At 40.0% G+C, this 26,575-nt stretch overlaps 4 protein-coding genes across 4 annotated transcripts; 1 reads left to right on the plus strand and 3 right to left on the minus strand.

Annotated features, from left to right (window-relative positions):
- Nucleotides 1-124: 124 nt before the first annotated feature.
- zpcx (zona pellucida protein C) lies at nt 125-2,746 on the minus strand. The gene is made up of 9 exons (XM_010772605.1): nt 2,313-2,746; nt 2,127-2,239; nt 1,975-2,048; nt 1,718-1,892; nt 1,543-1,648; nt 1,382-1,467; nt 1,228-1,313; nt 285-1,149; nt 125-205 (listed from the first exon to the last, which is right to left on the minus strand). The coding sequence occupies exons 1-9, from the start codon at nt 2,730-2,732 to the stop codon at nt 184-186; spliced, it is 1,947 nt and encodes a 648-aa protein (XP_010770907.1). The 5' UTR covers nt 2,733-2,746; the 3' UTR covers nt 125-183.
- A 978-nt stretch (nt 2,747-3,724) lies between these two features.
- tmem54a (transmembrane protein 54a) lies at nt 3,725-9,765 on the plus strand. Its single transcript, XM_010772609.1, has 6 exons — nt 3,725-3,854; nt 6,473-6,669; nt 6,865-6,924; nt 7,264-7,458; nt 7,543-7,680; nt 9,091-9,765. Exons 1-6 carry the CDS (start codon nt 3,842-3,844, stop codon nt 9,232-9,234), a joined length of 747 nt encoding a protein of 248 aa, XP_010770911.1. The 5' UTR covers nt 3,725-3,841; the 3' UTR covers nt 9,235-9,765.
- hdac1 (histone deacetylase 1) lies at nt 9,516-14,239 on the minus strand. The gene is made up of 14 exons (XM_010772606.1): nt 14,101-14,239; nt 13,248-13,360; nt 13,044-13,161; nt 12,842-12,916; nt 12,578-12,716; nt 12,198-12,339; nt 12,022-12,114; nt 11,819-11,927; nt 11,565-11,705; nt 11,217-11,325; nt 10,855-10,985; nt 10,586-10,756; nt 10,446-10,497; nt 9,516-10,354 (listed from the first exon to the last, which is right to left on the minus strand). The coding sequence occupies exons 1-14, from the start codon at nt 14,150-14,152 to the stop codon at nt 10,327-10,329; spliced, it is 1,473 nt and encodes a 490-aa protein (XP_010770908.1). The 5' UTR covers nt 14,153-14,239; the 3' UTR covers nt 9,516-10,326.
- A 213-nt stretch (nt 14,240-14,452) lies between these two features.
- Nucleotides 14,453-26,279, minus strand: lck (LCK proto-oncogene, Src family tyrosine kinase). Its single transcript, XM_010772610.1, has 13 exons — nt 26,106-26,279; nt 24,388-24,499; nt 23,731-23,791; nt 22,985-23,075; nt 22,244-22,342; nt 22,004-22,107; nt 21,414-21,563; nt 21,171-21,323; nt 19,727-19,906; nt 17,735-17,811; nt 15,754-15,907; nt 15,515-15,646; nt 14,453-15,406 (listed from the first exon to the last, which is right to left on the minus strand). The coding sequence occupies exons 2-13, from the start codon at nt 24,493-24,495 to the stop codon at nt 15,210-15,212; spliced, it is 1,506 nt and encodes a 501-aa protein (XP_010770912.1). The 5' UTR covers nt 24,496-24,499; nt 26,106-26,279; the 3' UTR covers nt 14,453-15,209.
- Between the last annotated feature and the right edge of the window lie 296 nt (nt 26,280-26,575).

The following is a 26,575-nucleotide window of genomic DNA, read 5'->3' on the forward strand; positions in this document are numbered from 1 at the left end:
CCTACTTTAGTGTGCAGGCTACTGTGTACTATGTGTACTGTGTATATGAGCTTATGATTCAGCCGTATAGAGTCCAGAGAGTCAAGATGTCCGTGGGTTTCAAATGTATGACGAAACAACTTGATCATTGCTCAATAGATTTATTCAGTTAAAGTGCCATTTTAGATTATTCTTGAAATACAGTTATTCTGCCTTGTCCATACTCCTGGGGGTAAGAGATGGAGAAATACAGTTAGTCATATTCACGTGCAATACAAAAATACTGACATTACAAGATTAGTTACCTTATCAAATCCAGGAAAGTCGAGCGCAGTCCTCTCTGTTTGGTGTCCGGTTTCCTTTTATTCCCATCCAACCCAAATCTACTGGTCACACCTTTTCCCTCTTGCTCCCTCATTACTTCCTCTTCATAACTCAATGTTTGGGATCCATCCATGCCTTTAGAAAACTGAACCTTTGAGCGAATTATTGAATCAGTCGCTTCATCTCTGGGCATCACAGCTTCTTCTGCCAGCTCGTCTCTCATTTGGTGAAAGTCATGCTGGTTAAGGACATTCAAAGTCATCTCCGCTATCAGTGGAATGTCAACCTCTTGTGGAGCCTCAAACATTCCAGGTCTTCCAAAAAGCTTTTTGATTTGAGCTTCATCTGCAAAAGCAGCTTTTTCCATCTGTGGAGGGATTGGCCATCCATCAACTAGTGTAAGAAGATTCAAATCGAAAATAGGACCGTCTTTTAGTTCATTTGCACAGTGATCTCTGATCTTGTTGGTGGGTGCATTCATAGGAGGCTCCTGATATGAGGTTAAAGGTCGCTGCTCAGGAATGTATCTTGATGTGGTGTCTCTTGCCTGTAACTTAACTGTCAACTTGTCTTCAGAAACCTTACTCTCTCCATGTGCAGGACCTTGGACTTGTCCAGGTAGCCAAAGTGTCAGCCTGGCAACTGGGTCCTGACTGATAACCACCACATCCTGAGGGGGTCTTGATAAGGAAGTACCAGAAACAATTGCTGCACCATCAGACTGCATGGAGTATGCATGCGGAGCACTGGTGGTCTCTTGCATTTCAGAAAGAGAAGGCTGAGGACTCATCTCTACACGTTTGTCCACAACAATCAAAGGGCCAGTGCTGACGATAGCCTTAGCATCTGAAACGACACGCTGGAGTTACAGACCAGAAAGAAAAAAAACAGAGTTCATCATCGCACCTTTTGAAGAAAACTGACCTTCAGACAGGTGCTTGACTGGCAGGCCTCTACACTTCGTGATGCAGCACTCACAGACCTCTGCATTTCCTCTCAGATCCTCCCATCTAAAAACAAAACAATCTTATCAAGTAATGAAAGTTCACAAAGTATAGTTTAATGTGTGTACAAGTACCTTGATTGCATCATGTTATAGTTGCAGGATTTAGAGCCAGTGTGGACACCATGGTCTGATTTGAGGACACTGCAGTGGATGTACAACTTCAGAAAAGAAAAAAGGAGGTTGTTTAATTAAACTGCAGGACAAGGAAAAAAAAAAGACTTAACAAAACTTACCTCAGAAAGAAGATAAGATGTGTTCAGAACAAGATTCACTACATCTGCTCTGCCAGAGGCTACGAATTCTATCACAGCATGAGAAGAACCCAACGGGGCTGTGCATCTGCAGAGTATCACAGGTGATTAGAACATCATGGACATACATTATATTAACCCCTGACTGGCTGCTTACCCTTTATTCATTATGACTGCATGCCTGGGTCTAGTCTGAGGCTCAGGGAACGCAGAGACAAAACAGGACTGGATGAAAAGCTGCTTCTGTTCAGAACTGATTTTGGCAGAAACCTGGAGGTTGACAACCTGCCCTCGCTTGTAGATGTTAGTTTCTGCATTACCAGTCCAAGTTGCTGCAGAAACGATTAAATACTTGTTATTGCAAAAGAAGGAAACAAATCCAGCCTAACAGCATATGTTTTACTTATGACTCACGATCCATAGCTTTGATGTTAAAGGTTTTGCCAGTCTCAGGAAATGGCGTGGAGTCAATGAAGTTTGGATATGAACTGTAATGACACGCATTCTCCTTTAGTATGATAATTTGTGACAGATTTACAACTATTTTGGCAAATCAAAGGATGCACCTTTTAGGTATGCATGAGATGTGCACAGTGGAGGGAGATTGCCACCCTGTTTGGAGAGGTTTTTTGAGATTCAAGTGTAGAGAGTTGCTAAACATCACCAAGCCATTCTGCATCTGTAAGAGAAATGAGACAATCCTTACAAAAGCTGTGGAAATCAATAACTATTCAAACATGTTGTTCACTTACCACAGGTGTGGTTCCACACTCATCCAAACTATAGGTGAAGACAAATTGGTTTGGTAGCTCACTGTTGCTATAGCAGCCCCCACCCAGCTGTAGCTCCTCTCCGGCCAGTACGACACCATTGAATCTCTTATCAACCAGCAGAGTTAGCTTCGATTCATCGCAGAACACCTCGACTCTGGGAACCATCATGGTGTGAGGTAATTCAGCCAGCTTGTGAAAGTCAGGCTGCAGAGTCCGCCACGAGCTGAAGATGGTGTCATACGGGGTGAAATCAAAATTGCTTTCAAATGGAAAAGGCCTGATGTTTTCAAATAATTGTTCTACATCCTGGAAAAATGTGGCATCCTGCGTTCTTATTACTGGTTGAGCAGCAATTACATGTACAAGAAAAACACAGACAAATATCTCTACACTCCCCATTGCAAGCCTCAAAGTGGGATAATTTCTCTCCCACCACAGGTGTGTCTTTAATAAGGTGCAGGGAGGAGGGACAGGTGTTAGCAATCAAGCTAACGAGGCCAGTATGCTGCATTCAACACTGCTGCCAGTCTATATGCTACTAGTGTGTCATTGAGAGACAGGAGGCATTCAGCAGATGTGGTAAATCCACATTTTTTTTAAAACACACAAGTAGTATAAGATTGTATATTTTGTTGATTTTATTCCTGACTTTATCTTTATCAATCCCTGACACCTGAATTAAACTGTATTTTACCTGTTCCTCAATAATATCATTCTTATCCACTTTTCAGAACTTGACATTTTACCAGGGCTATATAGATGCTCAATTGTGCCATAAATGTTGAACATCTTTAATTGATATAAAGATTGAACATAAGTAAAAGTAGCAAAACAACAATGTGACTGAATACTTGCTTACAAGGATAAATCCTGCATTTGAAATATGTATTCTCATCAAATTAATTTAAAGGGCCAAAATTACTCATTACACAGAATGGTCTGTAATACTATCACTTTAGTGTTGTAGCTTGTGGGTAGGCCTACTAGTAGCATGGATTGTCAGGTCAATGTAGTAGAGTAGAAATCTACAGTGTTCATACCACATCTCATTCAGCATGAGACCTAGGTTACTAATACCCTTGTTGTTGTAATAAGTTCCCATACAATCCTGCAGTGAACAAACAAGGGAGTCACTATAAACCACTGTTCAGTTAACTTTCAGTATAATCATGAAGATCCAATACATTATGATGTTTTTTTTCTTTTTCTGATAATATAATAATTGCAAACATTTAGAGATATAATTTTTTTTCATGTATGGATAATCAAGTTTACTAGTATAGGGTCCCAGTTGCATGTGTTTTGGTTTTGAACAGATAAACAACGTTTCCCTTTTTTCTTGTAGAGTGAGCCAGCACGGGGGCGGAGCTTCAGCTCAGGTAGGCGGAAGGTTACGCCAGTGTCCTGCAGGTAAGCGGAAGTTGAGGAAGACAACGACCCCAAGCTGTCAGAAATGACTTTAATACAACTTCTACACTAATATGATCTAAGGGGACATAAACGCCACCATGCCGAACTCAGGTAAGTTAACTTTTAATGCGTGTTTGACTAAAGTGGCTGAATATTTGTCTGTGTTGCGCGTTAAAGTTTTTAGGCGTGGTCCGCAGTCCGTGACTGAGCTCAAAGGAGATGAGACGTAACAAACGTAGTTAACATTTTTACTGGTGTTTGGGTGTCGAAGCTTAAGTGATATACGTTCATTTTATGACAATAAAGTTTATTTATTTAGATAATTTGGAGTTTCACCAATACAAGTTAAACTTTGGGTAGCTGTTGCATAGATCCATGATAGAGGCTGTTGATAGGTCAACATCTTAACATTATAACCGAACATAAATAAAGTAACGCGATCAAACATAATTTACTATGTGTTTGTGTAATATGGGTCATGTGTAACTATAAAAATAGAATATCATATTGCATTTTACAGCTTATCTTTTATCATATTGGAATATAAGATCAAGTGGTTATCAGAGTGATAAGGGTTATCAGAGTGATAAGGGTTATTATCACTACATGCCAGAATACTATGAATAATTAAATACTTATTTCTTAGGGTCTGTACATTACAGTGTCAACATTATACTATCAATATTATGACCAACACGCACTGAGTTTTTCCTGCAGCTCCTAAAGGCTGGAAGGGGTCAGGCAGAATGTGTTTCTGCCTGACCAGGCCAGGTAAATAGTGGTGGCTAATGTTTGAACACTCCACCCAAAGCTTTGTCCTGTTTGGTTCAGGAGGGGCTTGCATTGTCCTTTACAGGTGGGGGATGATTCAACTTTCTCAGAGGAAGGAACACAATTAGGGATGCTCCGATCAGGGAAACAAAGTACTTTGCAAATATAATTCCTGTTTATTATTATTATTATTATCAACACAGTTACCTTTTTATACATTGAGGTAAATGGTAAATGTGCATGTATATCGTTAAGTATGCGTTTACAGGTGAATACGTCGGCATTTCCTGGATGCAAAGTCATCGACAAGGTATGACAGCTGCTTTGCCAACTGTGCGTTGATGCTTATGATAGCCAGGCCACTTAAGCGTTCTTGTGCCATTGACGACCGGAGGTACGTCTTCATAAGCTTCAGTTTGGAAAAGCTTCTCTCAGCAGACGCAACTGTAACAGGAAGAGTTACTGCAATGCGGAGGGCAATCCAGAGATTTGGGTACAGTTCCTGTAACTCACTTTTGTGGAGAAATTACAACATCTCCAGAGCAGGTTTTAATATAATTAATGTAAATAAGCTACTTCTACTACTAATAATCATAATCAATTCAATAATATAAATTCTATATTATTTTATTATAATATAGTTGTAGTATACTCAAGACAAAACATGCTTATTACATGCTCAAAAACGGATATTTCTTAAATCTGTATTCAAATGTAGTTCCCTCTGCCAGCAATGTATCAACAACTACACACACATTTCTATCAGTATTTCTCTGTGTTGTGGTTGACATGATGATGACTGTACGGCCCGTCCACACTACAGCTTCGACAGCTTCAAAAACGGTTTCCAACGCGTCTGCCCATTCACTTTGAATGGGGTGACGTCACGTTGCCTCGCTTTTCGCCGAACTGAATTGTGGGTAGCAGAGCGGAGCTTTCCTGGCGTTTCAGGCTGCAAAAGTTGAACAATGTTCAACTTCTGAAGCCGGAGACGCCGGAGTAGCCAGCGTCAGCCAATCAAATCCCGTTTATGCAAATCTGACAGTTCAATCGCTAGCCAATCAAACCGCGTGCAAACTGGGAGAGCCAGACCGCAGTTCATTTCCTCATATTCCAAAAGAGGAATTACGGAAGCAAATCACCCGGTTCTTTACGACCAGAACTATTTACTGGGATACAAACCGGAGGAACCAGGCATGGAGGGAGGTGGCAGAGACAGTGGGTGAAACTGGTAGGTTTTCGCCTGTTTGGAGAGTTGCTCGCATAAAATCCCCGTTTTTTTTTTACTTTGTATGCCGGGGGCGGGACATTCATGTGATTGGTTGTTGGTCGCGGTGCTCGAATAAAATCCCCAAGCTTCAGACACGCCCAGCTCCAAGCTTTTTTTGAAGCTTTAGTGTGGACGGGCCGTTAGGAGTTAAGGGGAGAGGCTGAGCATCATCATGAAATGTGTAAATTGACATAAAAATGAATAAAAGGGGAAAAAATGCTCCATGTTTTTTCGGCTGTAAACTTGAACTGTTATGTTAGCCAACCTATGAAGCCAACCAGACATACAGTTTATCACTCTCCCTCCTGTAAATTAGCAGATAAAAGGCATAACATACTTGAATGAATGGCAAATAAAGAATGCTGGAAATAACTGCATCTCCATCAGCCTGCTATGCAGAGATTACCTTTTTCATGTCGTTAATTGCAGCTGATGCGCGGAGAACTGCGCACAAGCCGAGCTCATAAGCCGAGGCCCCCTACGCAATGTGAGGCCCCATGCAGCCTGCATGATCGGCCTGTAGGAAGGGACGGCCCTGGTTGTACTGTCAAAACATTTAAAGACATCACCTTAGACTTTGAGAAACAGGGAAGGGCCTTTTTCACTATTTTCTCTTTGGCAGGATAATCGATAAAGGAAATAATGATGGGTTGCAGCCCAAGTCAAATCTTATTTCTACTTCCTGTAGGAGTATGCTGTGCCAACCTGAAGGATAACAAAGCCCTGATGAAGATGGGGTTGGGGCTGGTGCTGGTGGGCCACGTCAACTTTCTTCTTGGAGCGCTGGTGCACGGCGCTGTGCTCAGACACATCAACGTGCACTCTCAGGCCCGGACCATGGTCTACGCCATCTCTAATGTCATCGCTATTGTGGCAGGCCTGGTTGTAAGTGGTGCAAAAATTCACTATGTATATTGAAAACTTGAAATCCAATTGATAATTACCAGTGAACAGTGGTTTTAAAATAATTTTTCCTCAACAGACTAGAAAATATTGACTAAAATGCTGCTTGACGCCTCATATTTGATCTGTATATATTTTATGAATTCTCTTTGCTTTTTTTCTCTTGTGACCCCATAGGGAATTATTGTTGGAATAACTGCCATTGTCCTGTCCAAAAACAAGAGAAACAGGATCCTGGTAAATGCTCTTCCCCTCTCTCTGCCACTGCTTCTCCCTCGCTCCATTCAGCACTCATGTGTCATTTGCTGGCTCTTGTTAGAACTTGTCCTCTGTTTCTGAGGGAATGCATGTGTGTAACATGCAAGATTATATCTTATTATTTAAATAGCTAACATTCAGGTCCATGCGAATATAGAGTATATTTAAATATTTCCTGTCTTTCCCGTATTTGCTGTGGATTGTATTCCAGGGTCCTAGAGCCTTCCGTTTACATTTAATTGAAAAGCCTGTTATCTCCTGTGTATAATTGTCTTTCTACGAGGTGCGCTTTTACTTTCTTGTACCTTCTCTTTGCAGCAGTGGGTCTTGTTGGTGTTGAGCTTCCTGGCCGGCCTTCTGGCGGTCGCCTCCTCTATAGCCTTATTAGTTTCTATGGTAAAAGCCATTAGCGACAGAGGATGGGGTCTGCTCACACACTGCACGTTTTCTGAATCTGGTCTTGGCTCTTCCAGTGTCACATACGAATGCCCCTTCGACCCCACACGTGTCTATGTAAGTTGAATGTTAATATTCATCCATCAGTAGTTTTTATATTTTCTTGAAATGCCTGAAAATCATCTTTTTTTTGTCAACCAGGGGACAACGATCATCCTGTGGGTTCCTCTCATCTTAATGTCCGTGGTGGAAACAGTGTTTTCCTTCCGCTGCTTCGCTGCCTGCACTTCATTCCTCTACCTGTGTCCGTGCAGGAGGAGGCCGACCCAGGCCAGGAGGGTGAGCTGCTGTCTGATCAGTGTTGGACCTACATATGAAGATAATAACATTATGTTATCGTTCAGCCAATACCTCAATATAAAAATGATATTGTAGGGTTAATCAATTATGGTTTCACTAAATATTAACACAATGACATTTTGGATAAATGATCCTCAGTAAGGTGAATATAATGACAAAGCGAATAAAGGCAATTCGTTGAAGAGCTACACAGCAGTCTGGTGTGTTCAAAGAATTACATCACTTGTGTAATGTAATACAGCCTTTTAAAACCATGCCATATCACAACATCCAGATGATGTCATGTTAAGTCATTTTAGGCAGACCTTTGATTTTTTATATACATTTTGTTAACCTTAATGTAGATGCGGCTGTGATGTTTACCTCTTTCCAAAGTGCAAACAAATCAATTTAATTTCTACTAATACTTTTAAAAGAATGATAGAGGTTAAACATGAATATATTTTAAAACTAGAAGGGCCAGAACTCTATAAAGGCTGTTGCCATTAGTAAAACATAATGTGTCTCTACCGTAGACTGTATATAAAGAAGTCTATGTACTCTGTGATTCAAATCAACTTTCATTCTTCACTGGCCCATGTTAAACCATTCTATTAAGGTTCATGAACATATGGAGCCATTTTTCCGTAATACTCGTGACAAAACAACCTGAAAACATAACTCCCTGTGTGGAGGTAACAACAAACTAATAATTTAACTATAATACCTCAAATAAAGTCCCTACTAACACAGCAGCAATGGAAAAGCATTAAATGAAGTGAACGTTATAAAAGTGACCTGGCCTGGCTTCACTCTATCCACAAATAGCACTGTGACGTTGAGTTTAATACAGACAAATGGAAGATAGTGGCCCTGCTGACAAGGCAAACCTGACAGAGCGGGTGGTAACTGTCCTCTTCTCATGTGGTCTCAGTGCACATCACATGGTTGGATCAGTGGCTGGAAATAAACTCCAAAAGCACAGATCACAACAATGGCTCAGTTTATTACCATCATTGGACACACCTGTGTTGTCACAAATGCATATTAGAAAAAAAGGTCTTTATAAAATTGCAATGACATTATTCAAAATAATGTAAATTAACTTTTTTCACTCCAAGAGACATTATGTTGTAGTTTGGATTTACATCTTAACCGGCCCTGCCATTGCGATATGCAGGCAGATTTGTGCTTAGCCATTTAAAATGTTTAAACAAGTCGAGTATATGTGTGGTTTAAAATTGATTAATTGCTATTCAAAAGAGAGGCTAATGACACACTTTGAAATTGCCACTTAGCACTAACTAGTACCAAAGATCAGTCTGTATTTTAGAAGTCATTTTCTAGTTACCTTTGCTAATGATATTGATGTTTTACCTTATCTTAAACTAAATGTTTGTTATGTTGTAGGTGCGTATCCAGAGACCTGTGGACTATCCACCGCTTCCTAAAGCACCCGACCCAGTGAGCGAGGCTGAGGCGGACCCTGAGGAGCCGGCAGAGCAGGATGAGCTGTTGGAAGAAGTCGCGGTGGATCAGAGCGCGTGGCTCTGAAGCTCCTAAGCCTAATGACATGGGTTGCTAACTGCCTGGCTTACCTGGATAAAATGAAACACTTTGTGAAGTTACTGTGTCTGTTACAGATTAAATGTCTGAAAAAGCAAAGGCATTATATTTCCCTGTGATTAAATACTGCTGTTGGATTGTTTTAAGTTATCAGATTTGGGTGTTGCGATGTCTCCCATTTGTTGACATTAAAATGTTTTTTATAAAATGTAGTTTTGTGTATTATTCTGCCAGCTTAACATTTGTATTAACAACAAAGGTACATAATGTTTAAGGGTAGTTTTTTTTATTGGTGTTAAAAGTGTGTTTTCACACATGGTCTGTCAGATTTCAGAATACAAATATATACAACAAATGAATTCTGGCATTTGTCTTTCTTCCCATTTAAGTACTTTACGCTGGATATTCAAGTTCAAATTCATGTGGAATTGAAGCCCTGACATCACGTGACAGGACTCAAAACATTATCAATAGTGTGGCGGGAGTCCCAGGGATTTGAAGATGTCAATGTGTGAAGGACACATACTAAAATAAGAGTGTAACTGACCTTCACTGTGCCATATGAAAAGGTTATCAGGTATTCACAACCCTTTTAACCAATCTCAGTGACTTCAGCAGGCAAGGCCAGTGACAAATGTATTACAGAAAAGGATCTATTGTATAAACATGCTTCAACTACATTTTCAAAGACACATGACAATTGGGACTGAAAGACAAAACAGTAGCCAAAATATCTATGATTTAAATAAATCGTTAAGATATATAAAAGCATACATGTACTAGCCATCTTTACACAGTTGCATTACAAGGGAAAAGTAAGTGTCATAGAATAAAAAATAAATGATAAAGAATACAAAAACAATACTCAAAAACACGCAGTTTGACCTCGGTCCATAAACAGGTAAGGTTGAAAAGGTGTCCTAGAAAATATTAAGATCCCTATCCCATTTTGAGGAAGAAGGGTCTCATTACAAAGGTATATTTCTTCACCGATTTCAACAGCAGAAGCCTGGAAAGATGATTTATCCAAACAAAGCTTGTTCTTATCAACCGAATTGGCACCATTAGCTGTCGAGGACTTCAAGGCGTCTTGGACTCTTCCTTAGGCCTAAAGGTCCAAGACAGAGGAAATGATTAGCACCACGCAATGACCACTTCCTGTAAAGTACGGTCAATATGTGTGTGAAGTGTTTTCTTACTTTGATGTGTCCATTTTCTCCTCCTCTGGTGCCTTCTCTTCTTCTTTGACTTCTGTAAAAGAAAACAAACACATTTTTAGCAATCACAACAAAACTACCAATGAGATAAAAATAATATACATATATTTTTGTATGTATACCTTTCGTTTCCTCCTCAGTCTTCTTCTCCTTTTCTTCTCCCTCCTTCTCTCCTTCAGTCTTGGCTCGCTTGGCTTTCTTGAAGCTGGCTGCGTTTCTGCGGCCTCCTTCGCCTTCATCCTCAGAATCAGAGAACTCCTCCTCACACGCTATCCTCTTGTCGTGAGCACGGACTGAAGTTAACAGAGCAGAGGGTTCAATTAAAACATGGAACACTAGTTTGAAATAGATAAATATGTAAGAAAGTTATGTCTACGGAAGAGGTTCTTACTCGAGATGCGTTTGTTGGGGTCATCCTCCTCCTCGTCTCCACTGTCCTCCTGCACAGCGTCCTCGGGGATGGCCTGCATCTGGACCCCCGGGGCGTGGGGCAGCATGCGCAAGTTCTCAAACAAGCGCTGCCTGTAGAACAGAATGCAGGTTGAAGATACTGAACACTAAAGGACCGGAGATAAAAACCTGTACCCAACAGCAACATATGGCCAAATTCTTACATTTACAGGGTTGAAACCGCTATTTAAAAGTACAATTTCAACACTTTCGAAAGTAGCAAAAATGTCTACATTTTGTTACCAACGTGTTATTTGAAATGCGATTGCGAAAATACACATAAATCCAATTTGATGCACTTACTTGATCTTCTCCAGGTAGTCATTGGTGTTCTGGTTAGTCATGTTGGAGGGGCTGATGTGCAGCTTGAAGTCTGGTCCAAAGTACTCAAAGTAGTCGTTGTATGGGAGCTCTGAGAAATGTAAATTGTTTTGCTCATTAGATAATAATCAAGAAGTTAATTGATTGTTTGTATAAGGATACTCAAGTCTATATCTCTCTTTTCACTTGCTGGGAAACTATTGCAACTGCAGTTTAATCAATGGATCTGACAGACTTATTAATAGATTCAATTATTTCTGAAACATTCTAAAATGTTTTGTTTACCACCACACCACAGAATTTGACTCTAAAGGGCATAAAAAGACTCACCGTTGGGGATGGAGGTATCCAGGGCCACAGCCGTCTCATAAGTCCAGCAGCGTGCCACGTTACGGATGGTGTAGCCTCCTCCTCCCAGCATGAGCAGTGGCAGGTTGAAGCTCTTCATGTACTCCACACACTTTGCATGGCCTGAGAACACAGAATGAAAAAAAATGAAGATTATTTGGCTTGTCAGATAGACTGTAGTCAAGGCATTGCAGACAGTTGTTCCTCTAAATAAAAGGGACGTTTTGTTAATTTACCTTTAATGGTGAGGTTAAAGCAACCGAGCCTGTCTCCTGACAGAGAATCAGCTCCACACTGCAGAACCACTGCGCTGGGTTGGTACATCTCCATCACCTTGGCCATGATCTGAACAAACAACAACATCCACTCTTAAAATCCTTCTTTCCATCAGAGAGATCACAACTACCCAAACATCAAAGTCAAGTCTTCGTTTACTTACAGGTTTGAATATGGCTTCATAAGACTCATCGTCAATCCCATCCCTCAGCGGGTAATTCACAGCGTAATATTTACCCTTACCAGCACCGATGTCCTGCAGAGAACAAGAAAGATGTTAGCTAACCTTATAACTATGACAATGTGACTCCAATCTGTAAAACATATTTCAAAGCTTACCCTCAGGTCGCCTGTGCCAGGGAAGTACTCTCCGTACTTGTGGAAGGACACCGTCATGACACGGTCTGTGGTGTAGAAAGCCTCCTCCACACCGTCTCCATGATGGATGTCAATGTCGATGTACAGAACTCTCTGGTGGTATCTGAAAAGAGCAAACACACCCGTTAGGTGATGAAACTTTGGATTTAGCCTAAGAAAAAACATCTTGCAGACTATTGTCAATTTGCACATTTATAAGGCTTTCTGAAAACACATGTGCTTGATTAGGGGAACAACTAGACCTTAAACAGTACTTGTTTTCCCAAAAATATCCCAATTATATCCCCTTATGCAAAAGCAAACCAGTACTTGAATGACTATGATAGGTCTTTTGTACTCACTTCAGTAACTCAAGAATTGCCAGAACAATGTCGTTGACGTAGCAAAACCCGGAGGCCTCAGACTTCTTGGCGTGATGCAGGCCTCCAGCCCAGTTGATGGCAATGTCCGTCTGCTGTTTGTTCAACTTCACCGCACCAGCTGGAGAACAGAAGAGTTAACAACCTGCCAATACTGAATTTGACAGATTAATGGGGGAACTATGGCATGAAAATAGTTTAACATAGCATATTGTTCCAGCTGAATTTACAAACAAAAAAACTTACCAACAGAGCCCCCTCCTGATAGCTGGCAGAACTCGAATAACCCATCAAAAACTGGACAGTCCTCTCCCACATTAACTGCAAATCAGCAGCAGAGAAATAAACACATTATTGCTATTTCTCATTTCAGAATGTATGCAGTTAGTTTGATGAAAACAAAGACAATGTCTTTAGTGATGTAATGGAAATCTGTGATTAAACTCACATCTCTGCATTTGTTTGCTGTATTCTGACATGTTGTCCGGTCGAATTGAACGCAGGAACTTGATGTAATCATCACTGTGATACTTGGTCATCTCTTCTCCGCTGGCTTTGTGTGGACGCTGAAACACAGAGGACAACTTAGTTCCTGAGACACATAAGGCGAGTTGGTGTGGCTGATTAATTTAAAATGTTACTTTTAACATACATAGATCTCCATCTTTCTGTAGAGTCCATAGTTGAGCAACAAGTTGTGAGTCATGCGGATTCGGTGGGGCTTCATGGGGTGCCCCTGTCCGTAGTAGTAGTTTCCAACATCACCTGAAATATTAAAAAAATAAACACAACATGTTGGATTTTTTTGGTTCTATTTCAAATGTAAACGTTCAACAAATGTAAACACAAAGTAAAAAGTAAAATAACAGTAGGTCCTACAACTTCCTGGTCTGGGCTCTGAAAAGATCGTCGATGATTTCAACAAAAATGTATTTGGGATCCTGCAAGAGAACTCTATAAACTACATCCTGGAGTAAAATCGGGTCTATGAAAGTAAACTAAGTACCCAGCTACATTTCCAAGGTTGCGCCATATTACACGGATCAATAAATCGAGACCAAAACAGTATATAATGCTAACTACCGGGTATTTTGGGGAAGCACGATGAGCCGTTGTAAGGCTAGCTTGGTGCTGGCGTTAATTGAGGCGACAATGAAGTACTCATTTACCCATTGTTAGCTGTGTAGCTAGTAACGGCTACTAATTTGGTTTTAAATGCTGCTATTTGGTGGATAAATGCATGCAAGTGTGTTTTACTCGAAACTAACGCATCAATTGGAACCGCGGATATACTATTAGGGCATAAATACTGTCTGTGGACTTAGCAGCTCTGCGTTACACTGAGATGATGAGAGCCGCCTGCGACTCAAGCTAGCTAGCTTAGCTAACGTGCCAGGTTAGCACAAGAGGCTGAACAAATAAACTACAACCTTTGTTGGCACGAAATGCAGGATTTCACACATACGCACGAACGGTTTGTAGTGTACAAGGACAACAGTACTCACCGTCATAGTAGTAGCAAACTTTTTTCTTTGTTCCTTGAGAACTAAGCGCCATTTTACTGCCTTTTCTTGGCTTTCCCCGCACAACGCAAGATACAACAACGACGAGAGGCGGATAGTTTGTATCAAGGCGAATCAATGGGAGGTAATGATAGCTACCTTCAACAGGGGGCGATAGAGTTATAGCCCGTCCCACTCTGTGACGTATTTGTATTTTTGAACCCCTTTGCAGATTTGTCATTGAGTACATCATTGCATTATTATGGGAAAATGTGCTGTATATTCTTCAAAACCCAAGGCAACAACATTTATATTTTTGACAAATGTGATAAGGACGATGGCAGTTTTTTCCCATAAAAGTTTATTTAACAGCAAACATAGGCCTATAAGTAAAGTTAATAGTTTTCCTAATGGAGTAATGCAGCTGAACCAACTTTTATTTGTCCACACCTCATTACATTATTGAAATACTGTCCATGATCACATAGCCTACACTAACAGTTAGTGTCTGAAAACGTTTTTTTTATAATTTCAGCACCCGCGATTAAAACTACAGTGTCCAGAAAGCACATATTTTTTATTATTAATTACATGTATTTATAGTCATAAAAGCATCAATAAAACATTTGATTATTTTTACGTATGAAACATACCAAGTTTAATCTGATGGGGAATCATTGGTGAAATGGGTTGTGATCGGTTCTGCTGTATTTTAAGTAGCGGCAAAACAACATCCATGTTAAGCTTTTATCTGTAAGTAAAACCAGTAGGAACAAATATATAAATGTTTCGAGGTAAAACATAGCTGAGTACTTTGAGGGTATTTACATTTTAATAATGAGCACCAGGAGAGCTGCTACTTTCTCAGCTACAGTTCCCATGTCTGTTCAAGCAGCATGCTGATCACTTCCCTCTCCAGCTGTTGCAAGAGTTTCCTGGTTTATAGTTCCACAAAAGGCCACTATAAAATACAATTAATGTAGAAGCAAAATACTCATGTAGCCTACTGTTTAAAGACAAATAAAACAAAATCCAGCATCCATCTTCACGAGCAATGCCTTTAGTTTGAGTACATTTATTGTAAGTCTGTATGTCTTTCTGCTTCTTGAAAGCTATTCCTGGTACTGCCTCTCTGTGGCCGTGAAGAAATCCTCCAGAACGCTCCTCAGGTACTCGAAGGTGGGCCTGTCCTCTGGGTTTTCCCCCCAGCAAAGACACATGACGTTAAAAAGCCCCTCTGGACAGTTTTCTGGCCTCGGCATTCTGTAGCCCCGGTCCAGGTTCTGGATTACCTCTGGGTTGGACATACCTGAAAAACAGTTAAATTGTCAATGGTCTCAAAAATGTTATACTTTTACCTAGGTGTTTTAAGAAAGGAATTTGGGATGGACTAGTATGAGAATTAATGAGTATTTACCAGGGTAGGGTATGCGTCCATATGTCACTATTTCTGTGAGGAGGATCCCAAATGACCACACATCAGACTTTATGGAAAAGGTGCCATAGTTGATAGCCTCTGGAGCCGTCCATTTGATGGGGAACTTTGCACCTATGAACACAGCAAGAAACCTTATCTTCTGTACAGATTTATATCATAATTACATTTTTGTTTTGACTTCGAGACAAACATGGGTGATTTGTCCGAGGATGTGTTACCTTCTCTTGCTGTGTATTCATTGTCCTCAATCAGCCTTGCCAGTCCGAAGTCAGCAATCTTACAAATGAGCTCACAGGACACCAGAATATTGGCTGCTCTCACATCTCGATGAATGTAATTCTTCTGCTCAATGAAAGCCATGCCATCCGCCACCTGCAGGAGGCAGCACATCATCAGACAAGTCCTATCACTGTGTGTTCAAGCATGAAATTAGTATGAGTGTAAGTGACTTGTGTATGGTTTAGTATTGTGTAATATTTGTGTGTGTTGGACAGATGGACAGCTTTGGTTGACTCCCAAAGCAGGGAGTTTCCCACTTCCACAGATCAGTTCCTTATACCCTTTACCTCTGTACTCCACCCAGGTACATCCAGCTGTGACCGCTCTACTTCCTGATACTAAAAGCTGCAGTCTTGCCTTCACCTTACTACAGACTGGCTGAATATTCCAGTGACTGTTTCTGATTCAATCATTAGTCATTTCTACATAAGCAGACCTATGATGCAACTTGAAACTACCGCACAAAGCAATTGATGTTATCTTATTAAGATTTCCACAGAATTCACAACGCAAAGTTAATAAGCATCTGTGTCATTTGTGTGTTTGTGTAAATGTTTCTAACTCTACATTTTGCTGGGTCAGTGGTGTATATGTCAGACACAAGAATGTATCACATAGGTGCTATTAGCCCCGGGGGGCTTGTCAGAAACGTGAGATGTACGTATGTTTGTGTATTTCATAAACTTCTACCGTCGTCATGACTTCCAATTCAGGCAACTTAACGCCTCTTCACTCTCCATTTGATTGTGGTATGATTCAATCTCAAACTTTAAAGCATTACTTTGAATTCAGTAAATTATAGGTATCTGCTTTATTCTCCTATAGCTGATATTTCAGTACAATCTAGAACTCTTCTGATTCCATTCATGTATGCACATTTTAGTCAAGGTTTAAGTATGTGGACAGAGGGTCCAATGGGCCACTGTGGCTGAGCAAGGTCATTCATCACTTTAATTTTAGAGTTACTTGCTAGGGCTTTTACCACAAATGCTATCAGAGCATGACGACTCGCTAGAATGCATCTTTTACCACAAAGCTCTGTATGAAACTATTATCAAATGAAGAATCTCTTGTTAGACTTTGAAAGATAATTCTGTCTTCCGGTGGCATGGGTTTCCCACACCCACTAAGTTCCTTTATTAGCATCTAACAAGAAGTAGATGCAGGAATGATAACATTGCTATATGTTTTTCATATCCTTTCATGTTGCTGTGTGCTGGATAAGAACATTGATACCGTTCTTATCTGTAGGCTAAAAGTTAAGCTAGAACCAGTAGCTTAGCTAAACCTAGCCTAGCTTAAAGATTGGAACCATGGCCAAACGGCTGGCTCTGTCCAATAGTAGAAAGCTTTTTAAACCAGATATAAGATGTTGATAAGTGAGCTGTTGATGAGCTGGTAGGCAGATTGTGTGCTAGGCTAAGATAACTGTCTCCTGGCTGTAGCTTCATATTTAACAGAGAGATATGAGAACGGTATCATATTCTACTGGAGCCCTCGGCACAAAGTGTACTCCCAAAATGTTGTTATACCCCTTAAACTTTTAGTCTGTGTTAATCCTTGTTTAAACATCTGGAGTAACTGACCAGATTTGTCTTTTGTCAGGCTGAAAATCACAACGAGAACTTTCACATTGGTCAATAAAAAGGTGAATCTCTCCCCTATTCTGGTTCTTTGGTTGTAACCAGTTTTATTTGTGACAACATGTCTAGACCACATGCACCTCTGCTCACACACACACACCCTGCTCTGTCATACAGCGTTGAGTGTAAGTCTCATTACAACAGTGGTCAGTTTCCTGTCTATGAGGATCATGCTGAGAGAATAGGCTGTGAAAGAATAAACGAAACAGAGTATGGTAAATGGAGAATGTAGATAAAAGCACAGATTCATTGACAGTAAAAAAGAGAGTTGTCTTGCCTGAGCCGCCATGTCTATCAGAGTGTTCACTGGCAAACTGCCTCCCTCTGTGGTTTTCAAGTAATCCACTAGGCTTCCTGTAAAAATGACATTTAAGTTGTATCTTTTCAGACAAGCACGTTTTGCTGAACAAAAAACATTTTGTAACAAAAAATCATGTCAGCCTAAACAGATGGACTCTAGCAACCTATTTCTGCAATATATCTATAAAGTAGGTTACAACCACAAGTGCATGCTGAATAGTACAGAACAAGCTTTAATTGAATTGGACAACAAAAGTAAAGCCAAGTTTGTTCCAGAAGATTACATTTTCCTTGGTAAAAAAACCTCATGGTTGCTCATGGATATAAATAGACAGTTGGACCGGAATAGCAGTTTAAAACAGGGGACATAACACTTTGAGGAAGTGCACAAACATCAGTCAAGTTGATGTATATAGTTTCTGACAGCAGACTTTGTGTTGAGTTTGATAAGCACAGAACAATAACTCTACACACAAGCCAACCAAGTCAAACCAAAGGAAATAAGAGGATTGACTGTGCCAGGAAAGAGGAGGTCTTTGCTCCTCTGCTTAAAGTCAGGAAGACAGCTTTTGAAGTCTGGGGGAACGCTTTTTGTCAAGGTCACAAAAGGAAGCCGGGTTGACACGCCTGTTTTTTTCCATCTTTGTTGTCTTCCATAATAAAAACTGAAAAGACGGGAACTACGAGCCATCCTTTCTCTTGAACACAGAGGCGACAATTGTGTCCTGTCCACACGTGGATCCCAGACAAAGAGGCAGCCTCATGTAGAGCCACTGCTGTTGGTTTACAGGCCACTCATACAAGACCATACAAAGGCACTCCATTCAATTCTGCTGCAAGGCTAAAGCTGTGTTTGTGACAGCATCTATATGCATATTGTTGTTGTTCCTCCCAGTGAAGGAGAATTAAACATCTTTTTTGAGATTAAAGATACTGCATGACTTACAAATGCTACACTTGTGCGTGATAAACTATTACAGGGCATAGGGCATGTAATATGGAAAGTTTTTTGCATCTGTTACGATTACCCCTTTTTATTTATTTTTGTATGTGGTTCAATGTGCTTATGAGTGTCTGTGGATGCAATGTGCGTAATGCAGACTCTGGAAAGTAGCCAAGTATCATCAAGAGGTCTTTGTGAACAATAACCTGATGAATCACCCTCTCCTATTTTAACACCCTCTTGTCTCAGATGGGCCAGGAGACTGGGACTTCCCTTTCGTGAGTAAACACCAGTAACCTGACTGGAGGGGCCCGGAAAATAAGTGAAAGTTCATGTTTGCTTTGAGACATTTTAGCACAGTGCGGCGAATACAGGAGCGTTGCGAGGAGAAGCTGAAAATAGCCTATCAGAAGCCAGGCCACTTCAGCAGAGCAGCATGCTTTGGGAGGCAAGAGCTCATGACCGATCTCCCTTATTTAGGTTTGCTCTCACAGCTGCATTCATGTCCATGCACGGGTTGTGATTATACAGTATTATTTCAGTAATGTTTACATCTTTTATCAAACATAGGAAGGCAGCTGTGTGTTCAAAAGCTAATTCAACAGAGTCACTGAATTCTGCAAATACGATGACTAATGAAAAGGATGAAACCCTTTGGGCAGCCCAGTCTTTTGTTAAAGCAAGTGCTCTAACAGCCATTTTTCTAATTCCAGATCAACATGTTTGATCCTGAACGTCTACGCCGCTGCCTATAATTTATTTTTCCCCCAGGCCCAGACATTATGCTTATGACACCGCCTTTGGTTTTTGGGCAACAGGGCCTGAGATTAAGGGAATGATCGTTTCAGACAGGCTTAGACATACTCCAGCTGACTAAGTAAATTGAAAAGAAGCTGGTATGATTAAAGAAGAATCTCTTTTTAATTTAGCTTCAATTGAAGATGATGGAAATACCCTGGGACCATGGTTCTCCTTTTCTTTTCATGCTATAAGAGATAACTGGAGTTTCCTCTTGTTTCTACCCACCATTCTCCATGTACTCCGTGACAATATAGATTGGCTCTTGCGTAACAACGGCGAAGAGGCGGACGAGACGTGGATGCTGCAAGTTCTTCATCATGTTGGCCTCTGCAAGGAAGGCTTCCACCGTCATTGTGCCTATCTTCAGGTTCTTAATTGCCACCCTCCTGTCATTATTGTACACACCTGAAAATATACATTTGGACATCAGTGGTTGAAGGGCATTGTTTAAAACAAGTAAAAGAGACTGCAGACATGCTAGCAGGTACAGCAGTACAGTTCTTATCACAATGTTAACATGCTAATGTTAAGCAGGTATAATGTTTTCCACAATTTTTGTTGGCTAGCAAACGCATTAAAATGCATTTGCTCAATTTGAAGTAATTAAAATAATGTTCTTCTCATGGCGCCAAATGAAAAACCTTAACTTATCGGCATTCAGTCTCTTAGGAACATGCATGTTTGTAGCATTAATGTTTATCCAACTAATAGTTCGTGAGTGAATTCACTCACGATCGAAAATGTGGACCTAATTTTGGTACTAGAATGAAACTTAGGGGATGACCAAAGTAATGCGGTGATAAATACAGTTGTTATGACATACTGACAATAGTTCCTCATGACCTTCATGCAAACATGACTTCATTCCAGATCTGCTACATTAAAACATGTCACTCAAACCCACAGCCACGCTCATGAAATGCTAAGCATCTCAAACCATGCATGAAGCGTAGCATTGGAAACAAAATGAAAATGAAATAAAACTTTCATAGCAAATGAAAACCACTCCCATTATTTAAGCATGTCCTTGAAAGTCCACAATCTTTGGACGTGAATAGAGAAACAAATACAGTGCCCACACTACATGCAAGAAGATATCGTAAATAGAGAGTGGCTGTGTAATGAGGACAAGTTCCATGGTTGGCAATGTTTATCTCCAATACAAGGGTTTGTTTGGCATGTTGAATTGAGCTGGCAATTGAGGATGGAAAAGAGAAGGGAATTACCCCTTCAATTGAATAATAAGGACATTGTGGCACAGATGATTAAAACTGATACCCTTGTGATCAGCACATTTTCTGACTTAATACTCAACAATTGCGTTTATGCTTGTTAAGAGACCATTCATCCAATTCATGAGCTCTTTGCAAATTTAGATTGATGTTGTTTGAGTGCTGTTGCATAACAGGGATAATACCTCATCATTCTTCAGTGAACCAGCTCATACAAGCCTACAATTAAGACCGTGTTTAGGAAACTGTTCTGCATACGCTGTGGAAAAACCCAGGCTAAAGGCTTTAGGTGCCCACAACTTGATAACAGGGCTCTGTACATGTGATGGATCTGTGCAAAATTGTGCAAACCATTATGTACAAAATAGAAAAAAATGACACTTAAATAATTTAATTGGATCAATCATTTCCCCCACAGGGTCTTCTCTGTCCCTTACCCATCCAGACTTCGCCAAACTGTCCTGCTCCCAGCTTTTGCTCCAGCTTCAGGGACTCTCTGGGAATCTCCCACTCATCCTGCCACCAGGGCTTCTGTGGTGCCCTCGACTGACACGGCTTCACCAGCTTTGTGCACAACCCCTCTGCCTCACCTGAACGATACAGAGACCACACAGGTTTAGAATCATTTAGATAAAGACCCCACAGCGATCTTGTTAGTCATTTCAACAGGCTGCACGCACGTGAGTGATGCTGGACCATCTCCTTCAGCGAGCTAAAGGATATCTTGGCTGTGATGTAGAAGCCACCATCGTCCATGTTGCGGATTCTGTAGTGCTTGACTACTTCCCCAGTGTTGTGGTCCAAGTCCCTGATTGATAAGGAGAATGAGCCTGGAACAAAGAAGAAACATAATGGAATCGAGGTGTTTTCAACTAAAGATATCGGAACATCACAAATCGATTGAAGTTTAAGTGTATTGGTGAAAGAAACATTTTTCTTTCACTTCTTTACATTACACTATATTGATTTATGACACATCTAGTAGTGTTTGCATTTCAGACTGGTAAAGCAAAACTGAAATCAAACATGTTAAACGAGTTTGGAAGCAGGAAGGGAGTTGTGGGAAATGGGTAATCTGCCAGTCATAACAAGACAAAGTAACATGGGGAAAACCACACCTTTTGTGTGTTGTATTATTGTAAAGAAATATATCAAAGTCTTAATATTCTACCGATAGCACCTTTAAGCAAATAACAATGAAAGGCCATACTCCAAATATGCTGCTGAGAAACTGCCTTTTGAGTCAATGACATGATGACAAAAATATCACCTTGGGTTGTCTCACTCTCTCGAATCAAGAAGGAGCCCAGTGTATTCCCGGGAGAGAGGAGGAGCCTCGTGGCTTCGTTTCTCGAAATGTTCTTAAAGAACCACCTGCAACACAAATACACGATATGCTTCACACGAGCAAACCACTTCCCTTCCCTCAGGGACACATGATATGAGGTGGTGTTGAGGTTGAGTGACATGGCGTTGAGAGATGTATGATTATGTTTCCTGTGTGACGTACGATTCTGTCTCCATGGTGGTCATCGCAACAAAGTTGTATGGGATGTAGCCCTGCTGGCCTGTGGTGAGAGACTCCGCCAAATACCACTCTGGATCTTCCCTGAGGGCAAAAGAGTGACTTTTACAAATGAAATACAGCCGTCTAGACTTTCTGAGAGACGGAGTACATATTCAGAAAGCAGTTTCAGTTAGCCCCCCACGGAAAAAGGGGTTCTCTGCACTGGTAATGATCAGTGCATCAAATGAACCGCATGTCACATTAGGCGTGGGAATGTCTTGGTTTACAGTGAAGATGTTCAATTCAACAAAATTCCCCACACTGTATAGGTTCTTAAACTTGACATTTAAAAAAAAGGAATAGTTCTCCCTAAAACCTCTATTTTTTATATATATTTTTTTGCCTTTTTTTCAACCAAACACTGTATTGTATTTTCTGAGTGTTAAAAACACAAAAACAAAATGAACACATATTTTATATATTTATTTCAAAAGTTAAATTACATTTTAGAGTATTTTTGGGAGATTTTCACATTAATAAAGCCATGTTTTTATTTGAAAATTCCACTAACCAAACCAACATGTTCCCTTATTTCCTGTATATGTATATATTCTGTAGGCCTAAAATGTAAATGAAGCTTTAGGTTACGTTGAGGTGAGTCGATAGTCTATCAATTGTTGTCTTGGGCCTAAATATTCTAAGATATATTTCCCTATCTTTACTTTATGGTAATGAGCAGCTTACTTGTTGATGATCTTGAGTTTGTCTCCCTTCTGAAAGCCCAGGTCTCCATCATGGTTGGGTTCATAACTGTATATGGCCAGCACAAGGTTGTCTGCAAGGAGGTTTGTACATTTTTGAAAGAATGAAATATAGGTGAAACACATTAGCCACAGATTTCACTCCCAAAACGTACTATTAGAATATATTAAAGGCTTTAGTTGTTTTGATATTTATATTTTGGCAATTGGCTGCTTGTAAAGGCTCGAAGGCGATGGTGAGTGGGGACAGTGGTAAAGCTTAGTCTTCTGGATAGAGCTTACAGTATGTGTATTGGTAGCCCATTATTGTTTATGTGGCTAAAGGTAAAGTGGGCTGGAAAAAAAGGAGGAACATATGGGAAACGGAGCGAGGTGAAGCCACATTGGCAGCAAATTAGCTAAACTCCATTTATGCTTAGTTATAGATGTAATTTAATCCATAAATAACTTATACAAAGAGGTTCAGAATTTAGATTTTTGTAAAGGAAGAAAGGAAATGTTAACTTCTTGTGCTCCTGCATTTAGGCACAATATTTAAACTATAAGGGAGATGGGGGGTTGTTAGAAAAATGTTGGTGTGCAAATTATAAAATGCAAACTGTTGTTTGGAATAAAGGAATACAATCAAAAGCTTTTAAATGTATTTAAACATTCAATAATATTTTATCAATTTTATTTGTATTCACTTTACTACTTGCAAATGTAGAACAGTTTATTGTATTTAGTCACCTGGTAGAGGAGATGTAGGAGGTGAATACTGTGATGGGTGATGAATAAGCTGGTCTGTGTACTGGAGATCAAAAAACAAAACAATATTAGACTTTCCAAAGAACAAAAGAATAATCCGGCAGAAAAAATAAGTATGTATCACATTCATGTCAAATAAATGTCAGGTTATTAGGCCAATGTTATCACAGTTTAGGTTTTTCTCCCAGACAAAATGTCTCAACATAATGTGCCACGCAGGTGGCTTTCTACTTTATTTCTAATCTAACGGGATATCTTACTCATGCAGAGGAAACCAAAAACACAGAGGTAATGATTACGCTGTCATTTAATCACAAACACAAAAGAGAACTTCCCTCACAGGCATGTTATAAACCGCTATGGACACAAAACACAAAAACAGATTGCTCTATTTTTCTTGGAAATGTTTACATCATTTACACGCCATGAATTGAATTGTTGCACTTTATGACATTTTCACACACTCTCACATGTAGTGAACTGCAGTGAACTTATGTGCAAGGGGTCATTCAAATTAAACCACACAAACAACCAAAGGCCATTCGCGTGAAGCTCACTTACACACATTCAAACACTACAATGTATAATGAACTGACACAAACACATGCCTGTACATACAATATGTGCAGTGACACTTACTGGGTTGCATGACTGGGGGGGTATGGCGCAGTTGCAGTGGTCACAGATTTCATCCAAGTTCTCAATCCAGTCGCTGTCTGAATAGTCCGAACTGCAGTTGCAGCCCATTTTTCTGCAATTAAGAGGTTTAATTGAAGCATTATGGGCATTAGGGTTCATAAAATAATGTCTATACATTTTTTGATGGCGTGTGAAAGTATTTTCTTTTTTTGTGCGGCGTCTGAGATAGCTTTCATGTCACTTAAGGAATGTCTCTCATACCAATCCAAGACCGTTTACGGTTTGCGATGCATTTTAAAAGACAGATGTCAAATACGGTTTGCTCTAAAATTGCGTTGCGGTGGACAGAAAACAAAAACAAATCCGAAACTCTCATACTGTTATCGGATGTGATTAGGGCCTCGCCTCAAAATGGAGACTTAGTGCTGAACCGGGCTGGAAACAAAGGGCCTAACACATGTGAAAGCTTTATCTGTAGGCACTGTTTCGACACTATAAACCTGCAAGTAAAATCACATCCAGCACTGTGACAAACAGCTACATTGTTACTTCCCATTATTGCAAATCGCAGGAGTGGACATGTTCTAATTCTACCTCAAGAACTACGAAATTCAAAAAAATACTAATCTTGTATAATCCAGCATGGGGTGCTCTGTATTTTGTTTTACACTGGTGCACTGTATGAGCTGGCTTTCTTAAGCTCACTTGGCTCCCAGCGGGCCGCTCATGGAACAGGGTCAGTGGGCTAATCGCAGCGGCCGTCTGTTCCAAAGGCTCGGAGCCGTGAGAACAATCTGGAGAGGCCTGACCCGCCAATAACAGCCCAACACTCCACTGAGACCCTGAGGAGCGATGACTTTGACCTATGAGGAGTTTTTCTAGTTTTCTTCCTCAATTATCAGCACTCCTACGCATTCTGGCCAGTACTCACAGAGTCACACAAACAAAGTCAGCATTTTCCATTCAGGGGCTACCCTCTTTTTTTTATGATCTGAAGGCCTTGGCAAACAAATACTGATTGTTATTGTTTGCAGAGTATCATGAAGAAACTCAGTTAGTCTGAATAATGACCTGATACATGTTGACAATGTAAGTGAAGGATGTAGGATAATAACCCCACCTTTAAAAAAAAGAAGCATTATGAACACTATAAACAAATATTTATTTTCATGAGATTTTTATGTTGATGCAGCTCTGTACCAATTCCAACATTTCACATTTTATTCGTTTTTTGTACTTCATAATCTAGTCTTCATCACCTACATTGTGTCTCTCTTATTCACAGTTTGTGTGACAGCTTTCAACTTACAAACAAGTCTAAAGAACATTTAACTTTAATATTAAACTGCATGTTTATTTTAAAGAGAAGGCATCTTCTGTTTGTACGTTGTTCCTTTTATCATAGTGATTTTTATCAACAGTGCTAATGAAATATTTTTGTATACACATTAATTTAGAACCAGGCAACAAAAACATAGTGAGTGTACTATAGGGACATAACTCGGGCTTTGACATAATTTTTCTCTATTTTTCATTACATTAAATTACATTAAAGACTAAACGAATCTGCAAACTCTAAACATCCTGTCTGATTTATGTTCACTTGTCATGTAACACATGATAACTAAAGAAAAATTATTACTTTTAGTTTATTCCCTTTTCTTTCTCTACATTTTAAAACTATGCGACAACGATAGATTCACAAGTATGACACTTACCTTTTGAAATATGAAATGTCTCTTCAAATGTGCAATATCAGATATCACGTGCCTCCATAAAGATACTTTTTTAATATTTCTCTTTTGTAAAGAAAAATCTATTTAGCAATAAGGTAGTTTTTCACAACGGGTGTGAAGATGTCATCACCGCTTCTCTTATAGTCACTAACTGAATGTGCGAACACACACCTCGGAGTGACAGCAGAGCTTCCTGTCGTTGAAAGGTTGAGGGTTGCTCTGCAGGCTTCTTCTATAACAGGTGCTTCAACTTGCAGCTGTGTGTGAGCAGTTAAAAGCTCCATGGTAAAGGGGTCAGGACAGCACCTTTCCCAAAGATGTTTCCAACACAGTTTTAAAAAGGAGGCTATGTGAGACAATGGTTCAGTTAGAGTTATATATTCCACTTTTGTGTGTATCATCTGTAGATCTGTGACCTTTAAGGTGAAGTGATGCAGGGTTATTAAAGAGAA

The sequence above is a fragment of the Notothenia coriiceps genome, unplaced genomic scaffold (assembly GCF_000735185.1).
Source record: "Notothenia coriiceps isolate Sejong01 unplaced genomic scaffold, NC01 NC01_scaffold00011474, whole genome shotgun sequence".
Taxonomy (NCBI): domain Eukaryota; kingdom Metazoa; phylum Chordata; class Actinopteri; order Perciformes; family Nototheniidae; genus Notothenia; species Notothenia coriiceps.

Excerpts from the sequence above, each read along its gene's own strand:
- zpcx (XM_010772605.1), bottom strand. The coding sequence starts at position 2,732 with ATGGGGAGTGTAGAGATATTTGTCTGTGTTTTTCTTGTACATGTAATT. Across the intron at positions 1,649-1,717 it reads GCAGTCATAATGAATAAAGG|ATGCACAGCCCCGTTGGGTT; the intron begins GTAAGCAGCCAG and ends GATACTCTGCAG. Across the intron at positions 206-284 it reads ACTTTCCTGGATTTGATAAG|GAGTATGGACAAGGCAGAAT; the intron begins GTAACTAATCTT and ends TCTTACCCCCAG.
- tmem54a (XM_010772609.1), top strand. Across the intron at positions 6,670-6,864 it reads CTATTGTGGCAGGCCTGGTT|GGAATTATTGTTGGAATAAC; the intron begins GTAAGTGGTGCA and ends GTGACCCCATAG. Across the intron at positions 6,925-7,263 it reads ACAAGAGAAACAGGATCCTG|CAGTGGGTCTTGTTGGTGTT; the intron begins GTAAATGCTCTT and ends TTCTCTTTGCAG.
- hdac1 (XM_010772606.1), bottom strand. The coding sequence starts at position 14,152 with ATGGCGCTTAGTTCTCAAGGAACAAAGAAAAAAGTTTGCTACTACTAT. Across the intron at positions 13,162-13,247 it reads ACAGAAAGATGGAGATCTAT|CGTCCACACAAAGCCAGCGG; the intron begins GTATGTTAAAAG and ends TCTGTGTTTCAG. Across the intron at positions 12,340-12,577 it reads GCAATTCTTGAGTTACTGAA|ATACCACCAGAGAGTTCTGT; the intron begins GTGAGTACAAAA and ends TGCTCTTTTCAG.
- lck (XM_010772610.1), bottom strand. The coding sequence starts at position 24,495 with ATGGGCTGCAACTGCAGTTCGGACTATTCAGACAGCGACTGGATTGAG. Across the intron at positions 23,076-23,730 it reads TCCTACATCTCCTCTACCAG|ACAACCTTGTGCTGGCCATA; the intron begins GTGACTAAATAC and ends ACCTCCTTGCAG. Across the intron at positions 17,812-19,726 it reads CACGGAGTACATGGAGAATG|GAAGCCTAGTGGATTACTTG; the intron begins GTGGGTAGAAAC and ends TCATTTTTACAG.